Consider the following 23,810-nt stretch of genomic DNA (forward strand, 5'->3'; position numbering starts at 1 on the left):
TTTCAACATTTCTCACATTTAAGCTTTTGTTCTACTCTAACGGTTTACAAAATGAGTCCTACTTACCCAAGGCCAAATTGACTTATGTTGCTCATTTACAAACTCGACCTCACTTTTTACGACCTGAGTACGCTGTAAAAATTTCAGATTGATATATTTTTTCGTTTTTGAGTTATCGTGTTGACAGATGGGCGGACGGACGGACGGACAACCGAAAATGGACTAATTAGGTGATTTCATGAACAGCTTTACCAAAATTTGTGCGTAGCATCAATATTTTTAACGTTACAAACTTGGGTCTAAACTTAGTATACCCTTCAGCTGTAGAAAGTGTTGAAAAATTTAATAGAATCTTAAAATATAAAATTATTTTTCAACTTTTGTTTCTGATTTTCGTAGAATTTTTATTCACGTCTTGTGTTGACAATGGCTTTCTATTAACACATACGATGGACACAAAAAATCTACGAAAAATACGAAAATCGAAAATTAATTTCGGTAAAAGTAACACTAGAGCCACAATTGAAAACTCATTTTTCTTTATGATTAAACTTACCTTTATCAACCCTGCAAATGGGAGACAAATATAATTATGGGCTCACGGTCTATTACAAATATAGCGTGTTAAAACATGAAAAAAATGTGAAATCTCAATTGTTTTCGTTCAATACAAAAAAAAAAAAAAAATTAAAAACTTTATTTTTGGAACAAAATTTCAGAATGAAAGAATTTACAAAAAGTGTTGAAAAAAAATAAAGTTTTTGTGACACTTTGAATTAAAATTACTCATGAATTGCTTTTAAGAAATCCGTTTCCAACTTTAAAGTGATACCTTAAAGACTTTTTTTAAAACACACTTTAACCAATCGAAATAAAAAATTTCTGAAACAAACAGGAGACATATTAAAAAAAAAAAAAAAAAAAAAAAAAAAAATAAATAAAATGGCGATATTCTATTGAAAGGATGGATCCAGATTAAGCCAACCGTTTCTCACACTAGAACCGTTAATTCCTATTTGTGTATTAATTTTTTTACCGTTTGAATTGTTGGAGCTTCATTTGTATTAATGTATTCCTTAGTGGGCACATGCTTCACTTAATGGCATTAAATCCTCTTCTCGTGTGAACTCAATCATCGATTTAAATATTAACGTACTTTTAACTCACCCTACATTTCAAAGTGGTTTCTAAGTAGTTGTTCTTGTCCATTCGTATTGAATTTTGTATTATACTTTAATGTTTCTTTGGTATCGAAATATATTCGTAGTACGTTATTTAATGTGACAAATATCAACTTGAATTAATGTTACTTCCCGTTATTTCTTTATATCATCTTGAAAATAAGAGAATTCAAAATAATTGAATCAACAACACCAAAAGTGCATCGTGCCCTATTTTGTAAAAGTTCGAAAAATATATCGTACAGAAAAATAAGTGATACTTTCGGTAAAGATAATTTTTTGAGGAGAATAGTCATAAACGTTACAACTATCTTTAAAGAGTTTGTACATCTACCTTGATTTTTTTAACCTTGAACGGTAGGTAAGTGTTCATTTTTTTACGGTAAGTGATTGCTCGAGGTCCTTTGATCACAATAAACATTGTTTTGGAGCCTCTTGTAGGGCAAAATTTTGAATTATGCCATTTTAAAATTGTGATTTTGAACACTTATGGAGCTTCAAAAAAGTTTTCATCATGAAGAAAATTTATCACAGTTTCTGTTTATGCAAAAAAAAAAAAAAACATTACCTTTCGGCTCGGCGCTTTCCAAATAGAAAGCATAAAAAACTTTGGTTTTTGATGTTTTAAGATATTTTTAAATCATTTTATTACATTTACGCCAGGCAAATTGCCTAGCTCTCTACACAGTTGACTATACAGCCGTACTACTTTAAATGATACGGTATTGATTTTACGTAAGGTATGCCTTTACGTTCCCTAGCTTGAAATCTCTTAAATTTCTCTATAATCAATTACTATTTTTATTTTTGCTAATTTTTAAAACGCATCTATAAGTACTATTTTGGCAACCGATTTTCTAAAGCGTACCTTTTTGTTATGTACGGCACTCATCAATATCCTAGGTATCCTCCAAATAGGTTATTAAAATAGCTTTTAAAATTGCTTAAAAAAATGCAAATGTAGATCTTGATAAATAATTATATACTAGATCAGTTTTGATAAATAATAGATTCTAGTTTTATAGAAATAAAGAAATATAAATAATTCAAATTCTGTTATTTCTAAATATAAGGTTGTTAAAATTTTACATCAAACTGAGCTGATTTCGAATTATTTCATTTTTGATTATTAAATTTTACTTAAAATTAACAGGTATTGGAAAAATCTACAGCTACAATTTAAGCAACCGGTACCCAAAAGGGGACTATCCCCTATGTTTAAAGCATCAACTTCATATATCATTCGAAAATTTTTTCGCAAAAACATTGAACGTTAATATTTATATTTGAAGAGAGGGAACGATTAAATTGTATTTTATACAGCTTTACTCATTATAGAAATGCAGTTTCACTTATATCCATAGAAAAATCATCGAAATTAGACATCAGAAACTAATTTCGTAATTTATACATTCAGTAGAAAAACTACTAGTAAATTAGACTTATTTTCTGTACCACTGAATTGTTTGAATACTCATTACGGGAGTACGTGATAATCGATATATACATAATTATTTCCAGGCTGTTTTAAAAACTTTTTTTGCAGCCCTCGAAATATAAAGGAAATATTCGTATTGTATCTATAATATCATTAATATACTTTTTTCCAAAATCATAGTTCATTTTTATCTTAGTGAGTGAATTTATTTAGATAAAAGAATTTTACACAAAGATAAACATTGGCCCACTAAAACTCAATAAAAAAGGATAAATTAATTCCACACGAGAAAAGCCACAGGCTATATAGTAAGGGAATATATGTAATAAAAACATTTTTCTACAATTTTTAAAACATGAGTTAATGAGGAATATTTTATTAAAAGCTCGTACATTTTATTTTTTTGAATACGGAGTGTTTAGAAGAATTTAGAACAAGAACATCCGCCTAGAATAAATTATTAGGCGATTTAATGTAAAAAGATTTTTATATTAAAACGCCTTTGGTGGGAAATTTTCTTTCTTACTTTTATTGGATGTGTTCTTCTACTATTCGATTTTATTTTTATCAATACTAAGTTTTTAACTTTTGAAATTTTTATCAATTAATAACCAGTTTGCAACGTGCTTATTTTTAGAGGGGTTAATTTAATTTTTTCTCCCACTAAAATTTGGCAATTTTGAATTCTGCAAATTGATGACAGGTTGGTTGATTGAATAGACTAGATCCCGTTCTGAAAAGGATATTCAAAATCAAAAACTATGGTACAGTTTTGTTAATGCTAAAAATAATTATAATAATATAATATCTGCAAGTTTTTTATATTACAATGATACTTTTTACCCGACTGTTAAGGAGTGGATATGTTTTTCGTGCATATCTTGTATGCATGTAAGAATGTATGTATGCATGTAAGAATGTATGTATGCATGTAAGTATGTATGTATGTACGTTTTTTTGTAAATTTCTTTATTAAAAAAGGCTCGATGGATTTCGACAGTTAAGGCATCTTTTTATTCGTCGTAAAGGAAATGAAAATAAAGGAAATTACAAATATATATATAAGTGAAATGTTTAATTTTAATTAGTAATAATAAATTGGTTTAAAAAGTTTTAATAAAGTATAATAAGAAGGTTTTTTCTGTGCCGGGACACAAAAATGTCAAAAATAAAATGAGTAAAGTAATAAGTAAATTCGACTGCGTTAAATAAAATCTGACAAGAAAAAATCAAGCCTAGTAGTTTACATAACGATTTTAACAGTCGGGACCCATTAATATCAAGACCGGAGATCAAATATTCCCAATAATGAGCCTCGACTGTTAAAATTGTTATGTAAACTACTGGGCTTGTTTCTTTCTTTTCAAATTTTATTGAACGATGTTGGGATTTTGATTATTTATTTTATTTTTATAACCAAATATATCCACATCTATAGTTCTAAAATGTTCAATGCATTTTAACGATAGTTTGATTGAAAATAGGACGTTTTGTGTTCCAACCCTAGCAGTTGTTCAATTATAATACTTTTATACTTTTTAACTTTTTTTTTAATTAACGGGGTAACATAATGGTTATAGGTTAGGTTATATTGGCTGCCCACGAAGGACACACTTAGGCCATAGAGCTCATTGTGATACCATATATGTGTTTTACCACCTTTCCGCTGATATTTTCATTTATCAGCTTCTCAATTTCAGAGGCTGAGTGCACCTCCTTCATGCATATACGATGCACTACACCAGCCCATTACAACTATTAATTAAATTAATTTTGTTGGGCGGGTAACTGAGCTAATAGGGTGACTATGCTCATATAACATTAAACAATTTTGGTATCTTCAAATATTTTCTTGCCCTTCAACATTTACTTTTTAAACAACCTGTATATTTATATTTTGGTAACAATATGCATTTTAACTTAACGAAATAAAGAAAACTTTTTATTTTGTGTCTGTAAGCTATAAAAATACGTGGTAATACGCTCTACTACATACATTTAGGTATATATGTGTGTAAAATATAGTATACTTTTATAAATAACACAGGCAATTTTCAAAAACGTTTTCCGTTCTTTTTAAAATGTTATCACCTTAATGGAATGCTAAAAACCATTAAAAGAAATTTATATTTTTATAATTTATTGAGTTGAGTATTATTATTTTGTAAGTTTTTCATTTTCTATTTTATATTCTTTTATTATTATGTTATTTTTTTAAATTAATGGTTTTGCAATGTATACCGGGTGAAATTTAAAAACTCTGCCCATTCTTTTCTGAGCTTTAGCTTGTATAAAATCATTATTGTCCCAAACAATTTTTATTATTTATAAACAGTCAAACCTTTTCTACCTTATGTAGATTTTATAACTATCAACATGAAATTAATAACGAAGCTTTTGGAAATATGTTACTTATCGCACGTTATCGTTGTGATTTGTTTGCTGGTTGGTAGGTACAAGCAAAAAAGTGTTAAAAAACAACGACACGAAAAACTATTTTGACCTAGATCAACTTGGAAACTAGAACTTTTTCAAGCGATTCAGTATGTAATGAATTTTGAGAATATGCAAAAATATTTTTATAATTTTTTATTTTTTGTCAAAATTTTATGTTTTTTCATTAAAAAAAAATAGTTGTGAACGTGAGATTATCAGAAGTTGAAGGTAATAGAGATAATGTAAAGTCAGTACAAGAAAATTTTATGTTATGGCATAATAAATATCCTGATCAAACCAAATGTAGGTAATGTTAGCTCATATAAAACTCAAACATTATAAATAGTAAAAGTAGCTATTAAATTAAATTCTTCAATAATAAACCAAGTATTTGACTTCTAAAATTAATACCTTAAATTTTTAGAAAAATACCTTGTAAATAAAAAAAGTAAGCGCTACATTTATAGTGTACGAAGGTTAGAAAAGGGCATAGTTCCCATCGAGTGTTCCATGACACCACTGGTTTTTATAATTAACATAATTGACAAAATTTTCCATGTAAACGCAAGCTAAAATTTAAAACAGGAAAAATTTAGCATTTTTGACTCTCTATTTTATTTGGATAGATGGCTTTTATTCGGCTAGTTTCAAATTATAAAAAAAATCGCTAAAGAAATCAATCTTTTGAAACGATTCAAAAATTGCAGTTTAAATCACTGATAGGAGATTATTGTGTTTATACCGAAGTCGAAATAAGAAAATTCATTATATCTTTTCGTTTTTTTGCAAGATTTTTTGTAATTGTGCTTTATGATGACCCTCGAACAAGAGTATGCTCATTAGATTTTCAGTCACATTTATCATCTATCATGGTAACTGAAAGTCTAGTATTTGATTGCCTTAACTTTGCATTCAATGGTTATAAAATAAATAGACCATTAACAATGTATAGAATAATTCATGGACTCACATGACATGTTAAGTAACACATGATATACAATTTTTTTACATGTTATTTTCCTTAGGTAAATTTATGTTCTTGTAATGTATATTTTACATGTACAGTTTTTTTTTTGTATAAAAACTTTTTTTATTCTAGATTTTTTTAATGAACTAATTTAATCATGGACTAATATTTTACATTTTTTATGATAAAAACTGTCATTTTTGTGCAGATTTTTATTATATGTAATTATCGTACTGAATGAGTAGTTTGTAAATGAACCGTTCAATAAGGTTCACAGTATTTTGATTGTAGGTTTGGTTGACAGTAATTAAAAATCAGTCAAATTATAGTAATAAGCGCGATCAAAATCATTATACGGATTGAAGCAGAAGGGGTAACAATCATTAAAACACACGAACACGAAAAGAAATATGTACAAAAGTGAAAAATAAAATAATAAAAAAAAAAAAAAAAAAAAAATTGAATTAAAATCACGCTAGCGTGTGAACGGACGTCAGTACACGCTAACGTGTGAATAGCCACCACGCGCAACAATTATTAAAATTTAACAAACAATAACAACGTAGCGGCGTATGAATACAGAACCGAGCTGATAAGATGAGACAATTTAAAAATTAGGTTCTCTTGAAAAATCACCATTGAAGGATACACTTCGAATAAACATTTTATTAAAATTAATAATATACACGTTCGTGCCCGCAACGCGAGCACGTTTTAATATTACATCGTACAATTGATGGATTGATTGGGCAATTTAATCTGGAAATAAAGATAATTGGTTTTAACTTCAAAGAAGTGGACTTACATAACGATCAAATTAATTATACCTGGACATTTCATCAACGGCTGGTGTTGTTTGTTTGGCTGTGTACCGCTCGGTTTCCTATGGTGGTTTTTCCTAGATTTTAAGGTACGGTTGTTATTTGTTTCTTCTGTTTTAATCCGTATCTAATAGTAATTGGAGATTTACCTACAAAAAATTCAAAAAACGTTTAATATACGTAGTTTTAAAATAAGCGATTGAACATTTCCGATTCGATTTCCATTAAATATATAAATTTTGTTGTGTATGTGGACCAATACCGCGCTTAGAAGGTAGCTGACCACGAGTTTAGACAGCCCTATTTACGGGTGTCTCGAAAACTCGCTCGGAGCTGCGCTTCGCGGTCTTTAATCTTCGCTGTATTCTGCCCCGTGTAATGCTTGACTAAATCGAGTCACGGGTCAGATACCGAGGATAGTGAATTGGTTCACTGCACAGGAAGAATTATACGCCAAAATCGGAAATGTTCAATTCAAAACTAGGATCACACATTTTAATAAAACAAAAAAGTAATAAAAAAAAAGATAACAAAACTTACTTTAATAAGGTTATGTCGCCTTGTGATTTTGTGAAGTTGTGATTTTTTTTTAGTTTCTTATTTTTTTTTTTTAAATTCATTTAATGATTTTAACTTTAGAACTGACATATTTGTAAACGCTAAAAACAAAAAGAAAGAATATTTATATGTCAATTTAAATAAATTAACTTAAGTGTTGAATAGAAAATTACTTACATGTGTTTTTTTGTTGTCGTCAGTATTTTGACATTTCATTGATAGCCCATAGAGTTGTAGTCGTTTTATAGACTTCCACTCAAATCCTAGACCGTCCTTTTTGTCAACTGATTCTCTTTCAGATTCGATCACAATTACTAAGATCGCGGTTAAAAAAAACGCTTCCACTTTGTCAACAAAGCCACGGTTGGTAATTTTAAAAGAAGATTTAATAGAAAGTCATCTTAAAAATGCCACAGTTGGTAGCAGAGCGTAGTTAGTTGATCGAGTCTGGATTAGAAAAAAAAAAAAAAGGGATTATTGGCACATAAGTTAAAATAAATTTTGCAAAAAAAAAAAAATACATACTACTAATTTTTTTTTCATTGTTCGTACGAGCGTAACGTCTAGGTGAACTGCCAGAGGATGCCGACTACACGGTCCAACAAACACACGACATCATCAGCAGATGTTCCAATGGTTGTGACAACAATCGTCGTCAACACAACAACTACAACAAATAACACTGCTGGATTGGGTACCATTGTTGACGCAAATTCACCAAGTTACGCTACTCCGCCAGATATTCCAGGTGCTCATGGTATTACGACAATAGCACCATCAGTGTCGAAAGCCAATTCCACCCTACCCACGACAGTATTGGCTGGAAATGTACGACAAACAAATATTGGTACGAGTCCTGGAAACGCACCGATATTGAATCCTGCGCCTGGTATGGTCCCACCTGCGTCGTCTGCACAACCTCAGCAGTATTTTGGTTATGGGATGTGGAGTGTTCCACAGTACGAACAAACTCTTTTAATGTGTCCAAATCATGTGAATCATGCGCCAACTACGCAATCGAATACAACTCCAACACATCATCCTGTTCTTGCGCCACCAGCACAGGCAGGTCCGACTGGTCAACCTGCGCCAACAACAGCAGTAGGAGAGGAGGACGCCACACCATCAAGAGTCATACAGTTTATGCGTTCCCAAACACGACTCAACGCATCACACAAGCATGATATTCATGAGGTAAATCTCCAATAAAATATTTATGTGAATCCATAAGTAAGTTAGCATGTAGCCAATCCTGCAATCAAAGTGCGAATATGACAGACGGACATACAGGAAAAATTTCAGTCTAGACGAGGTACCACAAACCTTTACCTCTCTGCAACGTCAGCGGGAGGAAATCCTGAGCTACGGCTCATCATCCAGCGCCTACGGGCCGGAGATGATGTGATAGGCTATGAGTTACGGGACTCCCTCCTTCTAAAATTGTAGGGAGGAATAGGTTGCGACGTATCCCTGTACCTAAAACTAGTAGACAATAATAAATTCCGAAATACAACAGTATTTCTCCTTAAAGTGGGGGAGACTGAACCGTTCAATAAGGTTCACAGTATTTTGATTGTAGGTTTGGTTGACAGTAATTAAAAATCAGTCAAATTATAGTAATAAGCGCGATCAAAATCATTATACGGATTGAAGCAGAAGGGGTAACAATCATTAAAACACACGAACACGAAAAGAAATATGTACAAAAGTGAAAAATAAAATAATAAAAAAAAAAAAAAAAAAAAATTGAATTAAAATCACGCTAGCGTGTGAACGGACGTCAGTACACGCTAACGTGTGAATAGCCACCACGCGCAACAATTATTAAAATTTAACAAACAATAACAACGTAGCGGCGTATGAATACAGAACCGAGCTGATAAGATGAGACAATTTAAAAATTAGGTTCTCTTGAAAAATCACCATTGAAGGATACACTTCGAATAAACATTTTATTAAAATTAATAATATACACGTTCGTGCCCGCAACGCGAGCACGTTTTAATATTACATCGTACAATTGATGGATTGATTGGGCAATTTAATCTGGAAATAAAGATAATTGGTTTTAACTTCAAAGAAGTGGACTTACATAACGATCAAATTAATTATACCTGGACATTTCATCAACGGCTGGTGTTGTTTGTTTGGCTGTGTACCGCTCGGTTTCCTATGGTGGTTTTTCCTAGATTTTAAGGTACGGTTGTTATTTGTTTCTTCTGTTTTAATCCGTATCTAATAGTAATTGGAGATTTACCTACAAAAAATTCAAAAAACGTTTAATATACGTAGTTTTAAAATAAGCGATTGAACATTTCCGATTCGATTTCCATTAAATATATAAATTTTGTTGTGTATGTGGACCAATACCGCGCTTAGAAGGTAGCTGACCACGAGTTTAGACAGCCCTATTTACGGGTGTCTCGAAAACTCGCTCGGAGCTGCGCTTCGCGGTCTTTAATCTTCGCTGTATTCTGCCCCGTGTAATGCTTGACTAAATCGAGTCACGGGTCAGATACCGAGGATAGTGAATTGGTTCACTGCACAGGAAGAATTATACGCCAAAATCGGAAATGTTCAATTCAAAACTAGGATCACACATTTTAATAAAACAAAAAAGTAATAAAAAAAAAGATAACAAAACTTACTTTAATAAGGTTATGTCGCCTTGTGATTTTGTGAAGTTGTGATTTTTTTTTAGTTTCTTATTTTTTTTTTTTAAATTCATTTAATGATTTTAACTTTAGAACTGACATATTTGTAAACGCTAAAAACAAAAAGAAAGAATATTTATATGTCAATTTAAATAAATTAACTTAAGTGTTGAATAGAAAATTACTTACATGTGTTTTTTTGTTGTCGTCAGTATTTTGACATTTCATTGATAGCCCATAGAGTTGTAGTCGTTTTATAGACTTCCACTCAAATCCTAGACCGTCCTTTTTGTCAACTGATTCTCTTTCAGATTCGATCACAATTACTAAGATCGCGGTTAAAAAAAACGCTTCCACTTTGTCAACAAAGCCACGGTTGGTAATTTTAAAAGAAGATTTAATAGAAAGTCATCTTAAAAATGCCACATAAAGATTAGAGGATTAACAGATTATAATTATATGAACTATTGCATTCATAAATACGAGCGAAAATTCATAATGCCGGTTTCTCACTAAACGGAAATCAAAAACAAAACTAAAAGTGCAACAAAACTATGACAAAAACAAAACTGAAACTATAATGGCCATTTGCTAATGCATTTCCAGTCTCCGAAAAGTTTGAAAAAAGTAGAAGTTTTGTTTTTTCAAATCGGGTCTCAGTTTTTCTTTTGTTTGCCCGTTTAGTGGAAAACCGGCATTACTTACACAAAAATATATATAGATATAGTTTGAAAATTACTGACTCCCCGGCTAAAATTCGGTCTCGAAACCCGTACCATTGGATTAAGCGTCATTAAATATGCACACAGGACCATTCATAGTTACTTTTGAATTAATATAACCATATATAATATATGGTTTATCGTCCATTTCTGAAAAATTGATTTTTTTTGTATGGTTCTTTGTAGGAAATTTAATTTCAAAAGTTTTTTAATCGATAAATTATCAGAAATTTTGTTTGAAAATGCGAAAAAATAGACATTTATGTATTCGTTGTGTGCGTAGTGTCATGGTAGGGACAATAAAATCGATGCCAGCGCTTCCAGTGAAAAATTTTGGCGATAAAGGAGGCAGTTATGACTAATTTGCAATTCTTTAGATGTTAATGTAATAGAAAATGTCAAATTAAAATTATTGAAAAAACACTAATTAATTAAACTTAATGCTTTAAAAATTTTGAAATAATAAGAAATCAAATTGCACAAATATTATTTTTCAAATGTAAATTATCATAATTATTTATTTAAATTTGTGAGACCATAATATTAAATTTTCAATGTAAGTCATAAATGCAATCCATACAATCCACACATGGTGCGAATATATATATGCGTGTTCCCCTATCGTTATCTTCGGAAAATCTTCGCTGTCTTCATAAGTTTCTCCTAATCTACTTTTCTAAATAACTTTTTTAACTTTAAATTTATTTTATTATTAACCTTTAATTTAAAAAATAAAAAACGGCACTTGAGCGCGGTACCTACTTGCATAAGGCTTTTTTTTTTATTATGAGTTATAATGTAGTAGAAGCTATAATTTAAATAAATTGTGTTGATGAGTAATTGCTAATTAGAAAGAAGAAGAACGCACTAAATTAAGAAAAAAAAGTTAATTTTCCAACTGTCTTTCTTTTGGTAGATAATTTGAAATTAAACATATATGATAATGTAATTTTTTTGTATGAGCCATTTAAATGTTTTATAAACTTTTCGACGCACATTTATTTTTCGTATAAATAATTTTTTTCTTCTCCTATGTATTATTATGAATATTATATATTCATTTTGTAAATACTTCTGGCAGCCATGTAAAGAAGATGCAGCAATCTATATTCGTATGAACGTCATGTTATATTAAGGGAAATAAAACATCACGTAATCTAAGTGAATTTGCTCAAGGAAATCAAAAAAGTACTAGACATAATGTCGTCGTAAATTAAGTGATGTATTTTCATATTGAAAAAAGAAAACGATCAAAGATTTCGGAATTTTTGTTTGTATTCACAAAAAATCCTGTAACAATCTGAATAAAAGGATTTCTATAGTCGCTGTTTGAGTATAGCAAAAATTTGAAATCTTCATAGATGGTAAAGATAAAATCTTGGTTGAGTAGACTTCTGAAAATTAAATCACAAATCTGAGATGATTTTTCTCCTTAATGATTTATCGAAATGAACGTTTACAAAGTTGTGAAATTTTTGTTTTATAAAAACCTTAGAAAACATAATTTTTATGTGCAGACACTCTTTTACACAGAATATTCTTTCAAATAACTTCACAAGCGAAATATAATATGATAAGTTATTTTTTGAGATGAGTTCTTGTACAAGATTTAAAATTTTATAAAATTATAAAATTATAAGGGTTTTATTTTAACTATTTATTTAGGGAAATAGTGTTTTTGTAAACAGCACGGAGGGATTGAGTGTTGACTGGCTTGAAAGACTTTCTCAAGACAAACAATGATTTTTGTTACATTAAGCGCAACAAAATCACATTCACGCACACTGGAGGCAGTTTAGAATCAATTAATAATGTAGGAATGATACTTATTATTGTATAGTTTTTGAAAAAAACGCGTCTGCGTGTAAGTGTCATAGCAAAGACAAGGATCTCGTGGCTCATCATTTCCCTATAATTTACTTACTCTTAAACCTCTCTGGTATCTGTGCATATGCTTTTTTTTCGCTAAATGTAACAAAAAAAAATAAAATCGACTACTAGTCTTGAAAACCCTTTCAAATAAGACATCACTGGACCCCCGATCAATTAAAAATAAACGTACTTTCTCTCCTTTAAATGGGATGCGTAGGAGATATTGTCGTAAGAAGTTTCGTATTTTAGGTTCTCTAGAAATTTTAGCTCTTTAACTTGAACCGTTTGAAAGTAATTTCAGGGCTGCCGAAGTTTTTCCTATCACTGTATATACTTTTATGCAGTCTCATCATACTTGACCATCATATTTTATTCAAACTTTTAGAACTTATATTGTTGTAATAACAATGGGATAGTATAATATTTATTTACTATATTTTGATGTTAATTTTTATCTTTGTTTATTATACTTACTATCCACTACAGTCTATTCCAATTGTCATAACTACTATATATTTTTTATACAAATATATTCTTCATTTTGTTGATCTTGTTTTATTATATGAAACTAAACAAATGGTTTCTGTGTTGTTTCTAGCCAAGCTGTTACACTCACTTTGTACAATGTGGTACAAAACTAATCATTTATTTTTTTGTTAATAAACGACATAATGAACGTACCTTATATAGGGCAGTGGCATTAGGGTACTGTTTTTTGTTGTTCTTATAAAATTGGGATTCCCGAACGACAGTAGAATATCTTTGCCTTATTTTTATTAAAAGAGTTTCATCGTATTGAATGTGAAAGGTATTTTCCCTTCAGTCGAATATTTCCATCAAATTATCGATTGTATGAAAAAAAATTCAAAGAAAAAAAATATGTTTTTGCTTGTCTTTATAAAATAAACTAAAATAGTTCTAAAAAAAATAAAAAATATGTTCTGTATCTCCCACCGTTTAAAAGTTTTCAATTTATAGCTTTGTAGTTTATCCCCTCAAACGATTTCGACCAAGAACAACAGAACTATTATTTGTTTTGGAAAAGTATTTCTTTTGAAGTCGGTGTTTTTTTTGTTAAAAATTTTTTTATTTTGTGATTTTTAGTGAATATGAAGTACACTGACTAATTTGTAACTAAAAAAAGAATCATTGAAATCGGTCGGAATGATATTGAGTTATTCGTCCTCTTGTCGTGCATACTTAATGCAAATTTAAGACTTTATGGTTTTCTCATGGATGTCGTTGTCAGAACTGGACCAAAATGAAATGGGACCACACAGTCAAAAGCTCTGAGGTAACACACATTAAAAAAAATACAGTCGAATTGATAACCTCCTCCTTTTTTGTTTGAAGTCGGTTAAAAAAAATCAAAATCGGTTATGTATTTAGGCGCTACGATGCCACAGACAGACACACACACATAGTGGTCAAACTTATAACACCCCTTTTTTTAGTTCGGGGGTTAAAAAATCAATTAAATTTTTATCACAAATGTCTCCCAAAATATCGAAGCTCCAAAAAAGTTATATTTGGTCGCAGCAGCTATGTTTTTCTGATGAAAGAAATCACTGCAGGCAAATGATGCAATACGCACAAGTAGTTTTCAGAGACCCAGTCTGTATACTGCATCTTTCCTTTCATATGTCCATTAAGTTATTTTTTATATATTTTTTTTTTAGGTTTTTTGTTTTCTTTTTACGTAGTTATGTAGTATTTTATACAAATATACTGATAACAAACAAATAGAAAATTGCATATATTTGTACTTATATTATATACATACTGAGATTTTTCTTTGGGAGACTTCCATATTAATTATAGATATGCAGACTTCTTTTCGCCGTAAGTTTTATTTCTGTATGCATTCATCTTGTTTTGTTAGAAACCAATTTTGTTTGTTTCTTTTAAATTTTCTTTCTTTGTTGGAAAGACGTGTTTAATTAATAGGTACATATGATAAACAGATGCAAAAGAAAATACTTAGCAATGAATCAATGAAACGAAGAACAAGTAAAATTTACAAAATTAAAAAAACCACCGATAAAGTGATTTATTTCTTTTAAACCGATTTTTGGAAATTTAGCTATAAAGTATTCTCAAGTCGGTTCGATCGTTTTGAGGCTACGATGTCACTGAGAAACTCATGGACGCACAGATAAACACTTTAAACTTATAACACTCCTTCTTAAATCAATGTCAAAGTGATGGTCAAGGACATCAGATGAGATGAAAAAGATACTTAGAGAACTATCATTTTTTGGGACAAATTTTGGAAATATTTTTATTGAAATTGAAATATTTGAGTTGACTGTTCTTTTGAATTACCTAATTATTTCACTTTTCGAAATGAGCCAGGTTTATTTGACCATTCATTTCCATAGTAATTATTTATATGTTAAAATTACATGCCATAATCGCCAATTTTTGTGAAAATGTTATAATTCTTTCACTCGACTCGACCAGTTTTTAAAAAAATTGTTTCTAGTATCAATTTAAATTATATATAATAGTTTATTTTTCGCTTGGTAGTTTTTAAAACAATTTCTAAAAACGTTAGTTTTTTTTTTCGTGCATTTATCGTAATTTTTTCCATTCATTTTTAGATACCTAGAGAAGGTTTCATATAGAGTACAAATATCTGCCGAAAAAGAAAGTAACAATAATAATAACTTTTAACACTGAATAACTTGGTTTTATGTAAGTTGTACTTAATTTAAGTGATAGAAATATGGTGAAATAATTTAAAATAAATTTAATTATTTAAACTATTTCCCTGCTCTAATATTTTCTAAACATCATTCAATAACCACGTAATAAAACTGTTTTTAGTTAGTATTAAATTAAAAACAAGCCGATAAAGTCTGGAGCGACCCTTGAGGTCCGCACAAATAACTTCCCAGCATAATAAAAAGTTATAAAAATATTTAAAAAAAACTCGACTGACTCGACCGAATGTTATTAAAATTTTTTGGGATCATATTGTCTTTTATACGCATCGATCGACCCTCAACGAAGTCTATATTATTTTTTGTTCTGGCAATATCGATGACGAAATAAATGTTTACTTACGTAAGTACACATGCACATACACACAAACACACACACACACACACACACACACACACACACACACACACATATATATACTTCTTCTCTAAATTAGTATTAATGCCTTGGCCTAACCATGAGACGTAAAGACATGCCGAAAATTTCAATTTGGAAATTCGTACCCATTATAATAACTTCCTCTAGTGGAAAGTTAAAAATTTATATAAAATAATGTAGAAGTTATGATTTACTGAACATTTCATGCCAGTGCTAACGGGTTATTCATTTGAAATACCAGAATAACAGGTTTTCTAATGTCAAAACGCTACTTGAGAGACTATAATTTTTAACAATTTCAAAGGCTGATATTTAACAATTTGATCAAAAAGTAAATTTTATTCAATCGAATACCTCAAGGATTTTCAAACACCGTTGTAAGTTTTGCTTATCGATAAAATGGTTAAAAACATAAATTGCAACATTATTTTCTTTGACGGTGATGTATGGAAGTCATATATAAGATCTATCAGTAAACAGTCTGGTTTGTAGTATATATATTCACAATTTCATTCTCATCCTGGTAGCAGCATCGTCATATTTGGTCCATTAATCATTCAGATACAGATGATATAACTTATGTATTTGTAAATTTAAAATGGATGTTTACTACTTTATTCATAGAAGTCGGTAGTTTCTCGTTATATCTTACAGTTATTTTGATGCAACTTTATACACATTTGAGAATACTGTCAATGAAATGCAACCAAAATAAATGTAAATAGTATATTTTTGTACGTTGGTAGCGTTCCAATCTGATGATGTTTTAGCGAAATATAATGAAATTTTCATGACGGAGCACATTAGATAGTATATTACACTACAAGGGCAGAGAGTTTGAGATTTCTTCACTGGACCATAATATACCCGGGACGAATCCGAGGGCAACATTGCGAGCAATTCTGCCCGTGTGATGTATACTATTTTTCTTTATTTTCGATCGAAAGTACGTACTTGCTGCTTCTCTTGGGAGGCCAAAAGTCCCACATTTATGCTTTGGTACCCAAGTATAATTGGCTGACTTTCTGCTTCCCAACAGAAGCAGCAAGCACGTACATTCTGCCGTGGATAACGAAATACATTTTTTGCATTCAAATATCTCTCATTTAAAAATAGTATTGATCAAACACGTGTATTTAAGCGAAAATAGCTTGTATATTTTATGTGAATAATTTTTTTTTGATACATGTGACTCATGTGGTCTGTTCATATTCAGTGGCTTTTTTTACCGCCGTTTTAAACTTAATTAACGATTTATTTATTAAATCATAAAACGTCGATAGTAAATTCATAGAATTATAATTTTTAAAAGAAATCATAAAATTACCAAAACAATTTGCAGGATCATATTTCGAGAATAATTTAAATTTAAATCTGGAACTGTAGTATCACGTATAACAAATTTGAAAAATGAATTATCATAAATAAAAGTCGAAACAATATGACCAGTTTCATGTAGAACCCTTTAGGAAATCTTTTAAATTTGTAAAGCATATACATAAATTACAAATAAAATTCAGAGTTGTTTGGTATCGAACAAAGCTGTACACATCACACAGTGAAAATAATCTATAGTGATATCGATTGCTACAAAAGCTAAAGAAAATCTGTTGACTAGTGAATCAAATTATTATTGCAGCAATTCTCGAGAAATAAAAAAGCAAAGAAGATGCCATTAGAAATAATTAATAATTTTTTATCGAAAATTCGTTATTGACTAAAATAAACATTATTTTTTGGTTGTGAAAATAAAATAAAGTCATATTGAAAACGGTGAGGTAATGTAAAAAATGCCACAAATTCTTTATAATTGCCCAAAATATAAAGTCGTATTGTCAACAAATTTTTTAACAAAATCACAAAAAAGTCTTTATTTTACGCTGGCCTCCGGTATCGGAGTCCAGCATTCTGCCACTAAGCTACTGGGTTTCTGTGTAAATGTATAATATTTTATATACTAATAGTATGACATGGATGTTGTTATTTTGTTGAAACTTAACTCTCTATTTTTCTATCTTCACTAACTTATATCTCCCTCTCAACTAGATCACACTTTGCATAACAAGCTTGATCACACATTTTCGTGCCATTCTGATCATAAATTCTCCAGTTTACGCCCCAAGTCAAGCGTAGCAAAAGAAGTTTTCCTTCAAAGAATTTTTTTTTTAAATAGTGTTATAACTTGTTGTGTTGGTTTCCTCGCATTCTTTATAAACGGTTTACACAATATATTCTTCATTCGTATTAAGTTCTATAAAATTAAACACATCTATTGTATCTTTACACCCAGGACCTATACACTTCACACAAAGCAATTACATTTGATTAAATTTCATTTTAAAACGCACCTGCTCTAACATGAACATCTCGGCTACGAACTGATCCTATTGAACTACGTAATCGGCATCGATACAGTGCGGCATGTACATCATGTCTGTACCGTTCTCCAGCAAATGGTGGAAATACAAGCGATCCATTTGAATATAATAAACGTAATTCAGGTACTTGATGTACTGGTGATCCATCCGATAAAATCCATTCAACCTGTTGACAAAACAAACAAAATTTTAAAAGCAAAGGCAAAATAATTTAACCAAAATTTGTTTCAAAGTAGGTTCCTAGATTTGAAAAAACAATCAATACATAGTACTAAACAAAGTCACTTCCCCTTGTCTGTCCCTTTACATTCTTAGATTTTTAAAATCTTTGATCTCTTAGACCTGTATCTGATTTGTTTGGAAAATTTTAAAGAAATTTTATGAAAATTGGTCATTTTACCCCCTTATCATCGAAGGCATTGGGTTAAATTTTGGAACCATATATCTTACTTAAGCAAGAAAGGCTAAACGGAAGTTTCAAGTCGTGAAAATTTATTTATATTATATATAATAAAAAAATGTTATGATATTCATAAACAAAGTTTTAGTAGTAAACTGAGATTATACGACGAACGTTTTTTGTCACATCAAATGGATCTGGGTCATATTTACAAAGGTTATAGGTACAGTGTGTATCACTTTTGTTAAGATACTTAACCGCAGTCAGAATTTTAAACCCAGCCTACTACAAAGTGACACATAGGGCTGATTATTAATATTTTGTCCAGCGTTAGAGATGGCTAGATATATCGAATAAATACCCATATACCGATTTTCATGACAAAATTCTAGTTTTGGCATTCCATAGCACACTGGTTATAAGTTTATTTTTTAATTTTATAACTAGTATTCTATGGAATGTAAAAATTGGACAAATTTATAATTTAATAGTGTTATGTATTCAAATATTTCAATAAACTTATGTAATAAAATATTCAAAGCTAACTTTTTCTCTTTAACTCTAACCATTTCTAACCCTAGGAAAAATATTAAGAATCGGTCCTATTTATCAATTTTTTAGTAAGCTGAGTTTAAATTTTTGACTTCAGTTAAGTATTTTAATTAATGTGACCCATTACCTACCTTGTGCAAAATTTCAAATCGATATGCTTATAAATAACAAAAATATGAGGGTGTCTTAATCTGAAATGCGACACACTGTATGATTATTCGTGGTTGAATTCTCTCCATAAGTGTTCAACTTGCATTTAATTAGTTTTTTTTTGTATCTACAAGATATTTTTCAACAAAAACTGCAAGATAATTATTATAAAAGGGACTTATTGAAAAATTGTATACCTACAGGCAATAGGGAATATTCATGAAATTTAAATTTGGTTCAAATATTTTTTTCTGTAATTTTATTGGCTGGACATTTCAACTAAACCATTATTTTAGTAATGAATACATTTTTAATTACTTATAATTAATTAATAAAATAGGAAATTCAGCGAGTGAAATTCAAAATTTCTAAAACGGAAATTCAAATTTTAAAACGGACACAAGGCTTGTCAAATTTGTTGACATACTGTATGGTATTAATTACTTATATTTCGTATGGTATTACATTGAGTTATATTATTCTACGACTTTTTATTAGAAAACTTAATAATAACGAGTGTAAATTCTGTGTTGTAAATTCATTTTTTTAAAGTGCAAATTATAAGTTGAACTATCACCAATTGACAGGTCACATATTAATACTGATATCATCAACAGAGAGGGCCAAAAGACTGCGTTTGAACATCTCTAAATTATTCTGTATTTTAAATATTTTTTTACACTTAATTAACTAACGCATTTTTAAACAGTATTTATATTTTCTACTATGTTATAACAGTGTAAAAAATGAATGAAAAATATTTAAAAAAAATAAATGATTATTCCCTATTAAAAAGTAACGGGGTGCTAAATGTCAATATATTTTTTCTCAGCTTTTCTTTTTGACAAATAAACATAAATATCATAATAAATATGCAAAAAAACAAAGATTTAATTAATACGTGTTGTGTGATAGATAAAATTATTTCTGAACTTGTCAGTAATAATTATTATAGATCCATGATTAGTAGTAGATAGATTATAATCCTTATTTTTAATGAATTATATCCATGAGATAATATCAATAATAATGATAATGATATATACATGTATAACAATACTCTTAAAAACATGTATATATAATTAAAATCAAATGCTTAGTTAAGCCTTTCTAATTAGTTATTGATTGGATAAAATATAATATGAATGTTATAATAATAATTGTTTATTATTATTTCTGATCAAGATATGATTATTTTCATAGTTGAATGAATTATCTACAATAATATTTTCTAGTCATAATATTTATTGTGAAATATATGTTTGCTGATGTATTGAAAGTTTCTGAAAGAATGCTCGTTTTTAATGTTGTAAGATTAACAAAAAATTTTGTAACAGCAAAAAATATGTGCCTAGTAAAAATGAGTTGACCTATCCTTTCTTATAGCTTTTTTCTAAATACATTAGGCATTTGTTTTTTATTTTGACCGTCAGTAGCTTTAAAGGAATAATTACACACAAATGTTGGCCGCCTTGGATACTCGGTTCGAGTTCTGGCTGGACGGAAACATTTTTAACACTCTTTTATTAGCTTCATACGTATGTTCGTATGTTCGTATGTTAGTATGTAAAGGAATCTTTGAATATGATTTTGACCCCCTTCAAAACGTCGAATTAACTCAAAATTTGGCATACTTATCAAGGGCCGATGACAATACAATAATTTAATAAGTTTATTTCATTATCATGTCCAGGATCTTTAGGATTGCCGATTTCCATATCTGAAAATATACACATTTATTTGCGCTTCCACCATATTTATAATGAATTTTTGATAAAGAAATAATAACAGTTTAAAAAACTAAAAAACACAAAACATTTTTAAAAAACACGCTTTTGTAACTAGCTGAATTAAAAGGTAGAAAATAATTTCTTCAACTTCAAAAAAATTATTTTATCGTAAAAAAGCGTTTTTAAGATATTTTATAATGACTAAACTGTTATCAATATGTCTGTCTATAAAATATTTACAATAATTGAAATTCAACACCCCCCACTTTTTTTAATTCAGCTAGTTACAAAAGCGTTGTTTTTAAATTTTTTTAAACTCTTATTTATTGTGTTAGTAATAAAAAGCGTGTTATACCGAATTTGTTACATTATATCAGGAACTTTCTGTATCTACATTAATATACGAATTATTATCAACAATGTTACGGTAAAATTATCTTCTATAAATTGAAATTGGTATGATTTTATTTATTAACATTTTTTATTCATTAACAAGTTCAGAATAATAATTGACTTCCATATTAATTTCCAATATACAGATTGGCAACCATCTCGTTAGGGATTATAATATACTAGCTGCGCCCGCGATGTTATCCGCAATTAAAAGACGATTTGAGAGTTTTTATCGTTATTGTGTAAATTAAATAGCCTTCTTGAGAAAAATGCGCTGTAAATCTTTTTCACAGAACCCTATCCTGTATATTATCCCAAACGAACTGTGATTTTTTCGGAATAAAAATTAGTCTAAGACATTTTCTGACCCATATACTACCATTACCTTTATAAAAAATTATGACTAGCCTTTGCTCTATGAAAAATTAAAACAAATCTATCCATTTGCACAGAGATCTCTGTGCCAATTTTCATCCAAATCCGTTCGGTAGTTTTTGCGTGAAAGAGTACCTAACATGCATCCATCAAATTTTCACCATAATATATCAGATGAAATAAGAAGAGTATAATATTTGAAGTAAGACGTCATTATGCATAAAACTAAGAAAAAAACACAGTAGTGTTGTATAGCAATCACATAGCCAGGCAGGTTTAGTGTGTCTATTGACAGCGAACATAAGACCATAAGAACGTTTTACTTCATCTATTATGCTCTTCTTACTTCACATATTATAATCCCTAACGAGATGGTTGCCAATCTGTATACTAACTTTCAATATAATAGTAACTTTCAATGTAATATAAGAAAGTAAATATGAGAAATAGAGGGGGCAAATATTAAATATTATATAGATCAATCGTTGTTAACAGAAATGCTGAAAAAATTTTGAAGCAAATTTAAAATAAAAGTCTAAGTACTTCACTGCGCCCATATCAATAATACCAAAAATTGTTTCTTATCCTACACTATTCATTTTTATTTCATTTTGACTGAAAAGTGCTCAGTCATTGGATAAATTTATTAATTAATTTGGTTAATTATCTCGGAAATTAGGCCTCAGATCGAAAGTTGGTAAACAAATTCTTTCGTTCGTCTTTATAAGCTTATTTAGGAAGTCATATAAGCTTATTCTGCAGTCAATTATAAAACATCTATGTTCTGTGTATTTCTGTGTATTCTATCCCGTGTAATCTATTTCTGTGTATTTTCTTTCCCGACTAGAGTGAGCCTTTGCACCCCCTTCATCTTATTTCATTCTACTATTAGCGCTTATTTAACTTCCTTAAGTAATTTTTTTTTTTTTACTTTTAATAAACGTATATGTTGTGTAAATATTTTAAATCATGAAAATAATTTTTTATTATTGATCTTCTGAACTGTGCAATAAAAACAAAATTATGCTTACACGAGAAAAAAATGAAATATCAAATTTTATTCGAAACTTTTTTAATAAAAAAAAGTTATTCAGTACCTATTCTAAAAACTTTTCGAATTATAAAATAAATTGTATTGAAAAATCTGATTTTTTTAAAATCGTGTTTATGTTCGTTTTGTAGATATTACATTCCTAAAAATTTATATTTCTTGAAGAGATTTTAATAATTAATGTGAGTGGTGTCTAGGTTAGAGACAGAAGACAGAATTAAGGAATTTTCTCCCATAAAAACTACAGTAGTATGCTTTTTATTTCTACTAAAATAGAAAAAATAATAATGGTAAGGATTCTTCACTATTTCAATGCGAAATACGAAATCAATAATTACAATTGTTATTTATGTTGTTTGGTTTTTCATAAATGATTGAAAATGGTTACCTCTGGTGGTGGACTTCCATGGGCGGTGCAATCAACATGGCCTCCAGAGCTGTTCGAGAATTCGACCCTATGAAGTGGTTCATGCAGGAACAATGGTCCTTGCAAATCCAATCCTCTTCCAACTTGCCATAAATCTGGAATCAAGCAAGAAAATTATAATAATATACAAAAAGTTTTTAATTTTAACTTAATAAATATGTAATAAGAAAGTTTATGGTTAGTAGTATTATTTTTGTTTAGTGTTTGAAGTTGGCACTAATGTCCAGAATAGGGGATAATCCTGCTTTTCAATTAGCCATATTACTGCTAAAAATGTAAAACTAGACTTGATACCATGGCAAAATTGGGTATTTTAAATGTTCTTTATCCTGAATACTAGCAGAGATTCTTAAAAGCCATCTTCACTTTTCTATTCGTGAAGTAAGAATTTTACATCCGAAGCGATAAATAAATTTAGTTCAATCACCTATTGCAACTAAAGCGGAACTGGATACATCGTGAAATTTGGTTAAATATCGTAAAAAAGGGCGTATCTTCGATAAAAGAGCACTTTTCAGTGTTGATACAAGCCTACACTAACTGTAAGAAAACATATTTCATTGACATCTGAAGCTAAACAATATTGAAAAGTGTTTATTT

At 29.5% G+C, this 23,810-nt stretch overlaps 1 protein-coding gene and 2 long non-coding RNA genes across 3 annotated transcripts in view; all 3 read right to left on the bottom strand.

The window, feature by feature from the left end:
* LOC123298772 (Down syndrome cell adhesion molecule-like protein Dscam2) overlaps window positions 1–23,810 on the bottom strand; it is a 76,600-nt gene that overhangs the window by 28,600 nt on the left and 24,190 nt on the right. The window contains exons 3-4 of the mRNA XM_044880868.1: window positions 23,172–23,305; window positions 18,103–18,298 (exon numbers count right to left, since the gene is read on the bottom strand). Coding sequence (XP_044736803.1) covers window positions 18,103–18,298; window positions 23,172–23,305 — 330 coding nt within the window. The remainder of the gene's footprint in view (window positions 1–18,102; window positions 18,299–23,171; window positions 23,306–23,810) is intronic.
* On the bottom strand, window positions 6,691–7,502 carry LOC123297496. The gene is made up of 3 exons (XR_006535242.1): window positions 7,384–7,502; window positions 6,850–6,992; window positions 6,691–6,781 (listed from the first exon to the last, which is right to left on the bottom strand). It is a non-coding gene; the product is annotated as an uncharacterized LOC123297496 (long non-coding RNA).
* Window positions 9,357–10,168, bottom strand: LOC123297497. Its single transcript, XR_006535243.1, has 3 exons — window positions 10,050–10,168; window positions 9,516–9,658; window positions 9,357–9,447 (listed from the first exon to the last, which is right to left on the bottom strand). It is a non-coding gene; the product is annotated as an uncharacterized LOC123297497 (long non-coding RNA).

Source organism: Chrysoperla carnea, chromosome 4, assembly GCF_905475395.1.
Source record: "Chrysoperla carnea chromosome 4, inChrCarn1.1, whole genome shotgun sequence".
NCBI classification, from domain to species: Eukaryota; Metazoa; Arthropoda; class Insecta; order Neuroptera; family Chrysopidae; genus Chrysoperla; species Chrysoperla carnea.